The sequence below is a fragment of the Centrocercus urophasianus genome, unplaced genomic scaffold (assembly GCF_019232065.1).
Source record: "Centrocercus urophasianus isolate 14NV4802_14NV808 unplaced genomic scaffold, USGS_Curo_1.0 seq_67, whole genome shotgun sequence".
Lineage (NCBI taxonomy): Eukaryota > Metazoa > Chordata > Aves > Galliformes > Phasianidae > Centrocercus > Centrocercus urophasianus.
Window position 1 is genome coordinate 173,603 of NW_024885277.1, and position 12,024 is coordinate 185,626.

Below are 12,024 nucleotides of genomic sequence, written 5' to 3' on the forward strand. Positions count from 1 at the left end.
TGACAAGCATTGCGGACAAAATGTGAAGTCATTAGAAATAAATCACCGCATCCTCTCCCCTTCCCAGACCTCAGAAAGTATAAATGCATTTACACCAGCAGCTCTGCTTAATAGGTACTGGCGAATTGAAAAGGTGATTGGCCACCTGATGCCAGGTGTTTAAGGCTGGGTCTGGATCCCTTGCGCACGACAGCAGAGGACTTTTGTGACCTGTGGCCAGGATTATTGATGGATCAGCCCCTGTCACTTTTGACGTGGGCTTAGGCCCCAAGATCCTTAATTTAAGATGGTATTTACGGCATCAGATGAGCTGGGCCATTACAAACCCTGAAGAAAAAGGGAAAGTCGAGGATTGGTTTCCAAAGAGGTAATGCAAATAAAAAGCAAACTGCCTCCAAACAGCAACAGCCATTGAAATCCACTCCTTGGGATGTGAAATTGGTATGTGTAGGGAAACTAGGCAATTTTGGGTGAGTTCTGCTGATGGCAGAGGTGTATCTGTAAATCAGGATGGCTGATATAACTAGGTTATAGCAATAGGTTATGTATGGGAGCTGCTAACACAAGAGGGCTGAATGAAGGCCTAATTAGAAGCTCATGGGTGGCAGCTGTTCTGCCCTACACCTCATCCTGATCCTTCAGTCTGTAGGAGCAGAAAGAGCAAGGAATTACACCAAGGGTCTCTTATGTGGATTGCATGTAAGAAGGGGATTGTGAAGAAGTTTTGGGGTTTGCTCTTAGAATTCCCTAGCAGAAACAGCAAATCTCTTCGACAGAAATACCCCTCTTTGCCTTTTGTATCCCTTTGCATGGAAAATAGGTGTGCAGTGTAGGGGAGCTGGGTGCGTGTGCTCCTGCAGCAGCCAGGCTCTTGCTGTGTGTAGGCAGAAGGGTGTGCATTGTGCTTCGTTTCCAGCCTTGCCATTCATCTGCAGCTCTTTACACAGTTGACTTGCCCACAGACACAACCTTCATGTGGGTGCTCCCACTCCTAATGCGTGAGCTTCCATTGGCCGACCCAGCAAAGCTGGGTTCTGGGCTGTAGGCGAGACCTCCTTGGGAATGGCAGACAGCTGTGGAAGGCAAAGCTGAGTTTCAGCTTAGGGAATTGCTGGGAGAAAAGGCAGGAGATGCCCAAGCTTGGAAGAAGTTTTATGCTCCAACTTACAGATGTTGACAGGGATGCCTCCTTCTGCACAGAGCCTGTAGAGGGAAGGTTGCACTTGGTTATGTGTGTTCACATGCAGAGCCCTGTGAGCCTCAAACGTTTGCAGGCAGCAGGACAGCCTCTGTTTGCACCAGTGGAGGTGTGGTGGGACTGATGGGAAGAGCTGATCTGTGATTTACCACAGGGCAGCTCTGAAAAGCACTGCCCAGTTGGTTTTCCCATGCTGGCACATGGATCTGAAGGGTCTTGTGTTGCTATCTGCCACCCACCTGCTCTCCTCACCCTCCAGCAGCTTTCTGTAGGCTGTGATCTCGATGTCCAGGGCCAGCTTGATGTTCATCAGCTCCTGGTACTCGCGCAGCTGCCGGGCCAGGTCCTGCTTCGCCTTCTGCAGAGCCGCCTGCAGCTTGGTGAGTTTGCTCTTTGCATCCTTGATGGACGTTTCCTTGTGCTGCTCAGCAGCAGCCACGGCCATTTCCAGTTTGCAGCACTACAAAGATGTGGTCAGCCTTAAACATCTCTTGGTATTTGTAAATGTGACATGTTTGGAACAACAATTCAGCATTACTCTGCTCTGATGGTTCCAGCAGACCTGGTGGTACTCACCTGCTCCTTGGCACTCCTGACTTCTCCACTCAGTTTCTTGACCACCCGTGTCAGCTCGGCCGCCTCTCTTTTTTTCTCTTGCAGACTGTCAGCATTTCTGCCTGCAGTAACTCGCAGCTCCTCAAACTGCAAAAGCCCCAAAGATGTGGGTTGTGCATTCCCAAAAGCACGTGCTTTGAGTTAAATCAGAGCAACTCTGGGTTTTCAGAGGAAAGATGCACCCACACCCTCCTCCTGGCTGCTTTTCTCACCTTGCCTTTACACCAGGCTTCAGTTTCTGCTCTGCTCCTGCAGGCAGTGTCCTCATAGTGAGCCTTGACGTTGGCAACAACGCCATCCAGATCAGGATCCCGGCTGTTGTCCATCTGCACAACCACTGCCGTGTCTGAGATGTGGACCTGCAGCTGGTGGCTCTCCTAGAGGTGACAATGAGATGCTGGCACTGCTGTGGTCCCATCCAACCCCATTCGTACTCTTGCTCCCCGCTTTTCAGTGACCACACGGCTGGATTCTTGCTCCCCGTTCACCATAAGGGCTGACCATTGCCCCACGTTACCCATTCTTCCCCTGTCCTTCAGGATAGACCTCCCAGATCTGCCAGAGAATCGCAGAGCTGAAGCAACGGGGAGCTGCTTACCTCCTCATAGAGCAACCTGAGGAAGTCAAACTCTCCTTCCATCCTTCCCACCTTGGCCCCCAGCTCTGCTTTGCTTAAGAAAAAGCAGTCCATGTCCTGACGTGGCAGTGGGGAGAGAAGAAGGAAGCTGATTAGTGGAAGCTGATTAGTGAGAGCCGACTCAGGGCTGCCCTTAGGGTGGGGGACTGGGTGCAGGTAGCGTGGCTGCACGCCAGCTCCCACTTGCACAAGTACTGCTGGTCTGAGTTCAAGCACACCTGAGCACCAGCTCCTGCTGGTACTTGTTCTGTGCAATGCTTTGGGGGAAAGAAATCACTGCCTGCATGCACCCGAAGGACCTGGACACAACAAGAGGTTTCAAACAGCCTTTGCTCACCTTCTTCAGGGCAATGAACTCCTTCTCAGTGCAGCTCCGTTGGCTGCATTCATCCTCATACCTGCATGGGAAAATGGGAGACTTCAAGCTCAGCGCAATTACATCTTTGTTTGGGATTCTGCAGGCTTACTTCAAGAAATGGAACCCCTCCTATTTTTTTTCCCCCTTTTCCCCAGATGATATTTGGGGATGTTTTGTTCTGTTTCTCAGCCCATGGGAAAGCACGCTTGCTTTCACAGAGGTTTTGGTGTTCTTACATATTTGCAGCAGAACTGTTCTGATTTGACTTCTGCTCCAGAGAACAGAGGAACACTTGAAATTGCTGCATTAATTCCTCCAGTTAGGAAAGAATGAGAGAATCTAGAAGAGATGTGTCCTTTGTTTGGTCCACTGTAAACTGTGACATGGTTTTATGATCCTGTTCTCTGGGGACAATTTATTATATCAAAATGTTCTCACTTACTTACATTTTCTTGTTGGTTTCCACAGCCTCTTGGGCTGCTTTCAGGCATGTTTCTAACTGGGCTCTGTTGCACCCCAGCGCTTCCAGCTGCTTCTTTAAGTTCCCGATGCAAGCCTCCAACATGGGCACGATGGTGTTCCTGCAATGTTTCTGACCCTGCAGAAAGTTCCACTTGGTCTCCAGCACCTCGTTCTGCTGCTCCAGTAATCGCACCTGAATCCCAGAAAGCAAAATAGGAAATAAGATGAGGGTTAAGTGGTTGTGAGAGGTGATGTCCACGCAACAGCCCTAAAATGCAGCTCTTGGTGCGCCTGAATGCAATGTTTCCTACTCTACTGTTCTTTTGTGCATATGGTTTTTGTGGGTAAGCCTTGTGGAAATCAAACTCATAACACTTCTAGAAAAGAACACCTCCGTGCTCAACTGACATTCTGAAGTTATCCTCAGTGTCTAAAACAGAGCTGTATAACCCAGATTCCTCGCCCTTTCCGTGCTAGACCTCCCTGGGCCTGGAGCTGGGGAGGGTTTCTCTGCTCACCTTTTCAATGAAAGAAGCAAATTTGTTGTTGAGGGTCTTGATCTGCTCCTTTTCTTGGTACTTCACGGTCTGCACATTGGGGTCGAGCTCCAGTTGGAGTGGTTGTAGCAGTTTCTCATTGACAGTGATGGGTACAATGGTGCACAGCCCGGAGGATCCACCAACCCTGTAACCAAAGCCAGCACCTCTGCAGCCAAATTCAGCTCCAGCAGCACCAAAACCATATCCACATCTTGTAGGAGGACACCTTCCTACAGCTATTCTGGGCCTGGAAGATGCTGCACCGCTGAGGCTCCTGGTGCTGAAGGAACCCAACCCACGTTGGCGACACAAGACTCTACCAAAGCTTTGCCCATTCCTGGGAAGAGCAAGAGAGGATGAGCTGAAATTGCCAATGCGAGCAACATTGGTGCCATAGGAGCAGGACATGGCTGCTGGTGAGGAGGGCTGGGTGCAGGTGGTGTGCTGGGCCCCAGTGCAGTTCCCTCTGCCTCCAGTGCAGAACCTTCTTCCTTTTATTTGTGGAAAACGGGGCGAGGCTGCATGAAACTTCCACAAGATGTTTACGATGCAGAGTAGGAGCTGCTTAGCATACATTGTGCTCACCAATGGAGAAAGCAGATTTGCCCCATAACGCAATGGAGGACTGCTGTTAAGTCAGTGGGGTCATATTGAAGTCTTGTGTAATCACAGTGAAAATCATGGCTTGTGCTGGTGCTCCTTGTTTTCAGGAATGTAAAAGATTTTGCCTTGTTATGGGTTGGATAAAGATGTCAAGTTCTCACTCATCAAAGTGCTTCCCTTGCTTTACATTTTGCTGCTACATCAGCTTGTGAGTAAGCGCTCTGAGGGAGAATGTGGCTGGATATTAGGAATTATTTCTTCTCTGGAAGAGCGGTGATGCATTGGTGCAGGCTGCCCAGGGTGGTGGTGGGGTCAGCATCCCTGGAGGGGTTCAAGAACCATGGAGATGTGGCACTTGGGGACATGGTCAGTGGGCATGGTGGTGTGGGTTGGGGTTGGGCTGGGAGGTCTTGGAGGTCTTTTCCAACCTGAATGAGTCCACGACACAACCAGATGTTCAATAAATAGCATCAGTACTAAAGGTGAATTCATTGAGAGCTAGCAAATGAAGCCTTGTGTGCAGGTTAGCGATAGATGACAGCTTCGTATTGGCTTTGCCTATGGAAAGGCAACGTCCTTGAAGGCAAACGTCACTGGGACCAGGTCTATTTGTCAAGGGTTTTTGTCTGTATATTACTGGTGAGAGTGTTTTCCATCGTAACATTTTGTGGGGTATCAGTTGAAACAGAGATGTGCATTTGGAACATGGTGGCTCTTGAGGGTGTTCCAAATTGGCCAAATTCTCAGAAAAAAATGCTGTCTCCTTGTCCCTCAGCTCTAAGGCTCCTTCATTGCCTGGGGCTCACTCCTTTGCCTCCCACGTTGGGTGAGTGCCCTCACTGAGGCATCGGGGCTCCATTCCTCCCACCTTTGATATTCACATGTGTGTGTCCACAGCTTGGAGAGATGGGAACGGCATTGGAGCCCGCGTCGCTGTGTGGGAGGGCAGCATGCTTTCTAGGGGCAGGGTGGAAGTTCCAAGCTAATGGTTGGGTTTTGTTTACTGCATTTTTCCCCTTCCTTGTTCAGTGGTTGATTGCAAGCCCAAATTAGTAGCCTCACTGGACTCCTCGGCTCCAGGGCCCTCAAAGACTTTCCAGGGATGGTGCATGAGAGGATGGAGCAAATTTGGTGATTCCACAGTGTCCTTCATCCTCCTGTGCCAGGTCACCTTGTTCCAGTTTGGGCTCTAGCTGCATTTCATGGCTCTGTGAGTGCATCTCCTCCTTCCACATCCTCTAAATGCCGTTTTTTCCTTCATTTTGCAAAACACTTTCTCATGTTATTGAGGCAAGTAACACTGAGTGCGACTGTACAGCACTTTTGGACAGAAATTTGAGGGGAAGGGTTGTAAGGGGTGGGTGGCCATGCAGTGTTCCTATCCCAAAAGGAGAGGGGTCCCTGAATGAATCTTCCGATCCTCTGGTTCAATGGGGCAAAGCAGCAGAGCATGATGTTGGACTCCAAGAAAACCCACCAAGATGTTTTGAGCTAGCTCAGTTAAACCAGATAGTGCCAATTGTCTTGAGCAGGATTGGAGTAGTATGCTTGGGTGAGTGGTGAAAATGGAAGAAGTGTGTGTGGGGGGTGAGACATGCAGTGACCCCCCCCCCCCCCCTTTTTTTTTTTTTTTGAGTATTTTGATCTGCAGGAGGCTGTAGAGGACGCACCTTGGATATTGGAGCTCTTTCCTACTCACAGCACTGTGCAGTGGTACAAGCAGCATCTGGAGTGATGGTGCTCTTGTCCCCGATGCCTCCTGTGGTTACACTTACTGAGGTGGTGGCTGTAAAAGGAGCTGATGGGCTTGGGTGCATTGCTGATTCCCCCATGTAAACCTCCTGCAGGCTGGACCAGCATCCACAGAGCGTTTTGCTCTCTACTTTGGATTATCGGCAAGTGCAAGAGTCGAGCAGCTGATGTGTGTTTCATCAGCCCGTGGATGTCCCTGTTCATTGCAGGGGAGTTGGGCTGGATGGCCTTTAAAGGTCCCTTCCAGCTCAAATGGTTCTGTGATTCTATGATCAAAACGACCTTAATTGCTCCCTTTCTCTCGTGGAGGAGTTGGAAATCCACAGCCTGGGAATTACCACTGGCACATTACTGAACTTGAGTCATCCTTCCCTGGGCTTTGGTGTTTTCATGTTCTCCAGTTGCCTCTGAATCACCCAATTCAGCTCCGTAATTTTGGGTTTTTGTGTTACGCAAGCTATGTTTGCCAGCAGCTTCTCTCAGTTCCTCATACTCTGGAGAGAGAAAATGCAAGGAAAATAAATACCAGATGTCAGTGATGAGAACTGCTGTGGGGTGCTGGGGTTGCAGCCCCCAGTCTCAAGCTATAAGGCTGAGATCTTCAACACTGGTGTCACAGCTGACTCATTTACACCATAGCAGCTATGTGTTAGCAGAGAATGTCCCAAACAACACATGGCTGGGACAAGAGACCTTTAAAGAGCACCTTCAGCCCAACTTGGGAGATTGGTAGAAGCAAAAGTAGGGCATAAATCCTTTTGTGAATGTCCCTTGTTGTTGTAAGACTCTGTCAGCCCAGCTTCTTTTAGCAGTGTCCAGAAGCTTTGGACATCGAAAAGCTTTGGATGACAGCAGTGCTGCCACCCATCTCCAGGCTTTGTCTTCATATATTATTTGAAAATTCCTACAGATTTGCCCACAGTGGGTGCCTGGATCCGAGTGATTCCCTGGGAGCAGCAACAAGGTGAGCAATTGTCCATTTCTATTGCAGAAACAGATTCCTTAGGATCTTGCCCATGCAATGCAACAGTAGTGCCTTTGAAAGGTGGAGGACTGGTCTGATGTATGCACGGAACACAAAAAGTCTTCCTGACCTTAAGTGATGGGCTGTAAGAGCTGAACTCTGTGGGCCTCCCCAAGAGGCATGAGTTGGAGGAAGAGTAAAGTCGTTATTCTGCTTATGGGCTCCTCTGGAGGCTGACCATGGGTGAGGGACTCCACCTCAGCTTCCAGCTCGGCTTTGCTCATGGAGACACTATCCATGTCCCCAAGCACATCAGAAGGGTTTATGCAATGAAGGAGCATTCTGCTTAATGCCACATGCAATGGGATTACAGCTCCCAGCGCTGCTCCTTTCAAGGACATGAGTTTTACTGTGTTATTAAATGGATTTCCTCTCTCATCCTCTTAGGCACGAGAGGAACACTGCTGGGCAGAGCAGAGAAGGGTTTGACCAGCTGAGGTACACAAATGTCCCAAAGGGCCAAATTGAGCTGCAAACAACTGACTGAAGGTGGGATTCAACTCTTTTAATTAAATCTTCCCTAAAGTTGGCCTGCAGGTCCCTCTAGAGTCTCTGGAGAGTGAGATGCATTCTCACTGCTATCTCTCCAGCAATTTTCACTGCTGTTCCTATCAAACACCAAAGAAGCGTTTGAGTAGGTCTGAAATGCCCTCAGCTCTTGGAGCAGAACACACTCCTTTCCTGCACACCTTTCCTCTCCTTGCCTGTAAGGGAAGAGAAAACATAAATTTGCTCCTCTTTATTCAACCTAGGCAAGAATTTGATCTCTTCCTCTTGCCTCATCTCCAAATTGCCCCAGCATGGACACAGCTGCCAACACAAATCATACAGATGGACATCACTGGTGGCGTTGTATCTTGTGCAACTCTGCTGACTTAAAATGAACCAGATCCATTCCAGCTCTAGCTTTGGAGCTTTTGTTTTCAAACGAACTTCCTTTTTCTTGTATTTATCAGTCTTTCACGATACCTTGCATATTGCTCAGTTCTGTTGCCAGCTTGGCTCTTTCCTTTCCCAGAACATCCTGCTGCCTCTCCCAGTTGGCAATAGAAGTTCCCAATGTTAGCTCAGCATTGCTGTTGTAACACTTCTGCTCCCACAGAAATCCCCATGTGGTCTCCAGCCCCTTGTTGCACTGCTCCAGCAGTGGGACCTGAAATTCAAAGTGTAAAGATTTGTTACCTGTGATACAGAAGGGGACATTTACAGTCCCAGAAGTGGCAAACTGAGAGATGAAATCAGTATTGTTCAGGATAGCAGTGGGTGAATGCAGAAAGCAGACAGCCGAAATCTGTCAAGTGACATCTCCTCATGAGAAGGCTGTTCTGAAAAATGTCTCTGCTGTTACATGAAAAGCCCTAAGTCACTCATAACTGAGATAGGATAAAGCAGGGGTAATTCTGCTTCAGGTTAGGATTCAAAGGATGTAAAAAAATGAGGCTTAAAGAACCAACTTGTCTGCAGGTAGCAAAACTGGTTCCATCTCCATCCTGAGCTTCTTGGGGCTTGATGGGGAGCTTGAGCTTGATGGGGATCTGGGCAATGGATGTGCAGACCCCCTGGGGTCCATTGACCCCATAACCAAAGCCAGTGCCTCCATAGCCGAACCCAGTGCCAGAGAAGCCGTGGCCGTATCTCTGCATTGCCACCCAGGCTCATGCTGCTGACACACCTCAGTCCTGGGCACCCTCTGCCACCAGCTCCATGGCACAAGAATCAGTGGAGGATCTCCTCCTGCTCCTGAGGATCCCAGCAGAGCAGGAGCTGAAACTCCTTCTGCTTTAGGTGGGGTTGGCAAAGCCATCGTGGCTGCCTTGAAGGGGAGCGAAGGTGGAGGGAGGAGTAGGCAATGCACGAAAGATGGCCTTGCTGGAAACTCCGGAATGAGGAGCAGAGCTTTCACCCTCTTTTCTCCCCCCAAAATGGGCTTTTGCTGCACAACCATCCCCAAATGGTCATTTTAAACCACATTCATGAGCTTGGGGTATCTGGTAATATCCCACTCTTCTCCTTTGCTGAAGAGCAACTTGAGCTGCCTTTAAGCACATATCTGTCGCTGGGTTCTGGGCTGTGTTTCTAATCTGAATGGGAGGGAATCCTTGGCCCCATAACAATTGCATTTGCAAACCTCCCTTTTTTATAGTGACCATGAAAGAGAGAAGCAGAACCAATCATTTGATGTTTGCAGGGCACCGGGCTGTAGAAGGAAGCGTTGTTTAATGTGTACAAGTAGAAGAATCCAAACTGAACTCTTTTTTGCCTCTCTCCCTCTTCCATACAAAGGCTGGGGGGAGCTAAGGACAATGGCACTGAACCAGGGTTGATTTCCTTGTGTTTTTAACCCTGCTGATGTTACTGCCTCCAATTTGACTGGTGGGGTTGGGCTTACAGCCAGGATTCACCCCCATTCATCTTCCTGCAAATGGAGGATTTGGGGCTTCCTGCTGAAGCTAAAGGAGAAAGAGATGTATCCTGTCCTAAAATGTCTTCACCTGTCCTGCTGCTGAAGGTGACAGAGGTGTCAGACCATGATCTCCCTCCCCAGAAGGGCAGAGCAGAGGGTGCTGAGTTGCTCCTTACTCTCCTCTCTTGTTTTTCTGGTTCCACACCAACTATTTAAGCTCCTTACTTACTAAAATCCATTACGCAGTACATCCCCCGGGGGTATGGTAGCAGACTCTGAGGCTTGACAGAAGTTTTTCCAAAGTGCATGGAGTGGATGAGAAGGAGCAGCTCCTCCTAAAGAGTTAATGAGCTGAGCTGAAACCTTCAGAGACTTTCCATGGGCTGGAAATTACCTCCTGGCTTCCAGCAGTGCTGGAACCCAACCATCAGGAGTGAGGGGTGCTATTATTTTAGAGAGAGAAAGGAGCACTTAAGTTCACACTTAAAATTAATCCTTGTTTTTTTTGGCAAATTTTCTCTCCTGGAAAGGAACCCACATCAGTAAGAAGTGGTCAGTGTGCTCCTAGCTTAAAAAAAAAGCAGTAGAAATAATAACAATAATAAAAAAAGGCAGATGTCATACAGAGTGCTGCTATTTATACAGCAGCTGAAGAATGCAGGGCCAGGTTAGTCCTTGCTGAGGTCTCACAGTTCTGGGTTGCCTTGCATATTAAACTCTTCCAGAAAGAAGACAGAATGGAGAAAATAGTGGATGGGGTTCTTTCCTTCTGTTGTGTGTTGTTGCTTACGTGATCTTGACATGTTTGCCTTGTGCATGGTCTGCACTGTCCCATGTGGCCTTCAGCATCAGTGATGGCTCATTGGTAGAGAAGTTTGGATAGGAGGAGCAGTGTTCAGTTGCAAAGAAATCTGGAGAAATAGTGTGTTCCTTATCCAGCCCTACTTACTAAGCGCCTGACCTCTTTATCAGGGATTTGGAAGTGAATGTCTGACATGGAGAGCAGTCCTGATCCCACTCTGCAGATAATGATAACTATGCCAGGATGGATGAATGAAATGAGCCTCCCCTTGCTAATGAAAGAGGCAAATCTGCTGGTGAGGGCTTTGATCTGATCCTTCTTCTCCCAGCGCACTCACTGCACTGGGGCTGATCTGCAAGTTAATACTGACCAGGAGGTTTGGGTTGACCACAATCCCTTGAATACCTGCGGGGCCACATCTTCCAAACCCAAACCCTCCATCACTCACACTACGGTTGCACCCTGACCTGGCAGAGCAGTGCCCTCTGCTCCTGGAAATCCTCTTGCTTGCTTCCCCTTGGTCTGGGCAGGCTCCTGCTGCCAAATCCACTGCAGATCCATCCCACACTTCCCCCATTGCTGTGGGACAAGGAGATGGAGCTGAAGATGCTTTGAGCAATGGGCACAGTGCGGAAACGACACCAAACCCCTCACTGGTCCTGACCTTGGCTGGCTGACTTCAGTGTGGCTGCAGAGGGATGAGATGGCAGAGGGACAATGATCTCCAGGTTTGGCTCTGAAGTGATCCCTGCCTTAAATCCTTCTGTGTTCTGGTCTTGTGCAAAGGGCTGGGTGGTGAAATCATGGAACCATTAAGGCCGGAAAAGACCACTAAGATCATCAAGTCCAACCATCAAGCCATCAGCACTGTGCCCACTAACCCATGTAGCTCAGTGCCACACGAAGTGTATCAGCTCTCAGCGCCGCACCTGGCCGCATTTCCAGCTCATTAATCACCCAACTCTCTGGTGTACCATATTGGCAACCTCCAGGCTCATAAAACTACCCAAATTTTCCAGCCTGTATTTTTCAGGGTGCTGATGTCTGCTGGGAAAATATGTATCTGTACCTCTGATTGTTCCCTTTAGGCTTGCTTTTATCTTGGTGTCACTGCCTGTTTAGTTCAAAGCAGATGGAACTGAAGCTGCCACTAGGGGAGTGGTGAAGATGTTGAAAACAGCAATTTGATGGCTTTGCTAAGGGAAACCTGACTTTGCACCCAGGAGTAACATGTGGTCGAGGCAAGGGGCAGCTGGAGGTGATGGCTTGATCCTCTACTTTGCAAACATGACTTCTTGTGATGAAGGGGATAGTTTGGGAGGCACTTCTGCCCTTCTGCTTGCTACAGGAGGAGCCTGGGTGCTTTGCTTGCTGAATGCTGAGGTATCTACATTTAAAAAGCATGCTGGCTGTAGAAATGCAGCTATCAGGTGCCTTTTTGCTGCTGGATAGTGTTTGCATGGCCTCCAGCAAGCCGAATTCTGTTCTGTGTTAGTGAAATCATGTCCAGAGATGCCAAAGACGGTATGGCTGGCGTTAGAGAATGGGCCATTTCCTTGTGGGAGAGCACTGTTGTGTTCACATCTGGAGGATTAATGAGAAACTGGGTTTTCTATCACTTTCTCTTGGC

General features: G+C 48.9%; 1 protein-coding gene across 1 annotated transcript; it reads right to left on the minus strand.

Annotated features, from left to right (window-relative positions):
* Positions 1–939: 939 nt before the first annotated feature.
* Positions 940–8,831, minus strand: LOC122170338 (keratin, type II cytoskeletal cochleal-like). The gene is made up of 13 exons (XM_042837093.1): positions 8,643–8,831; positions 8,158–8,341; positions 6,517–6,658; positions 4,058–4,146; positions 3,789–3,931; positions 3,255–3,463; positions 2,788–2,848; positions 2,412–2,507; positions 2,026–2,190; positions 1,775–1,900; positions 1,438–1,658; positions 1,169–1,203; positions 940–1,088 (listed from the first exon to the last, which is right to left on the minus strand). The coding sequence occupies exons 1-13, from the start codon at positions 8,829–8,831 to the stop codon at positions 940–942; spliced, it is 1,809 nt and encodes a 602-aa protein (XP_042693027.1).
* Positions 8,832–12,024: the final 3,193 nt, after the last annotated feature.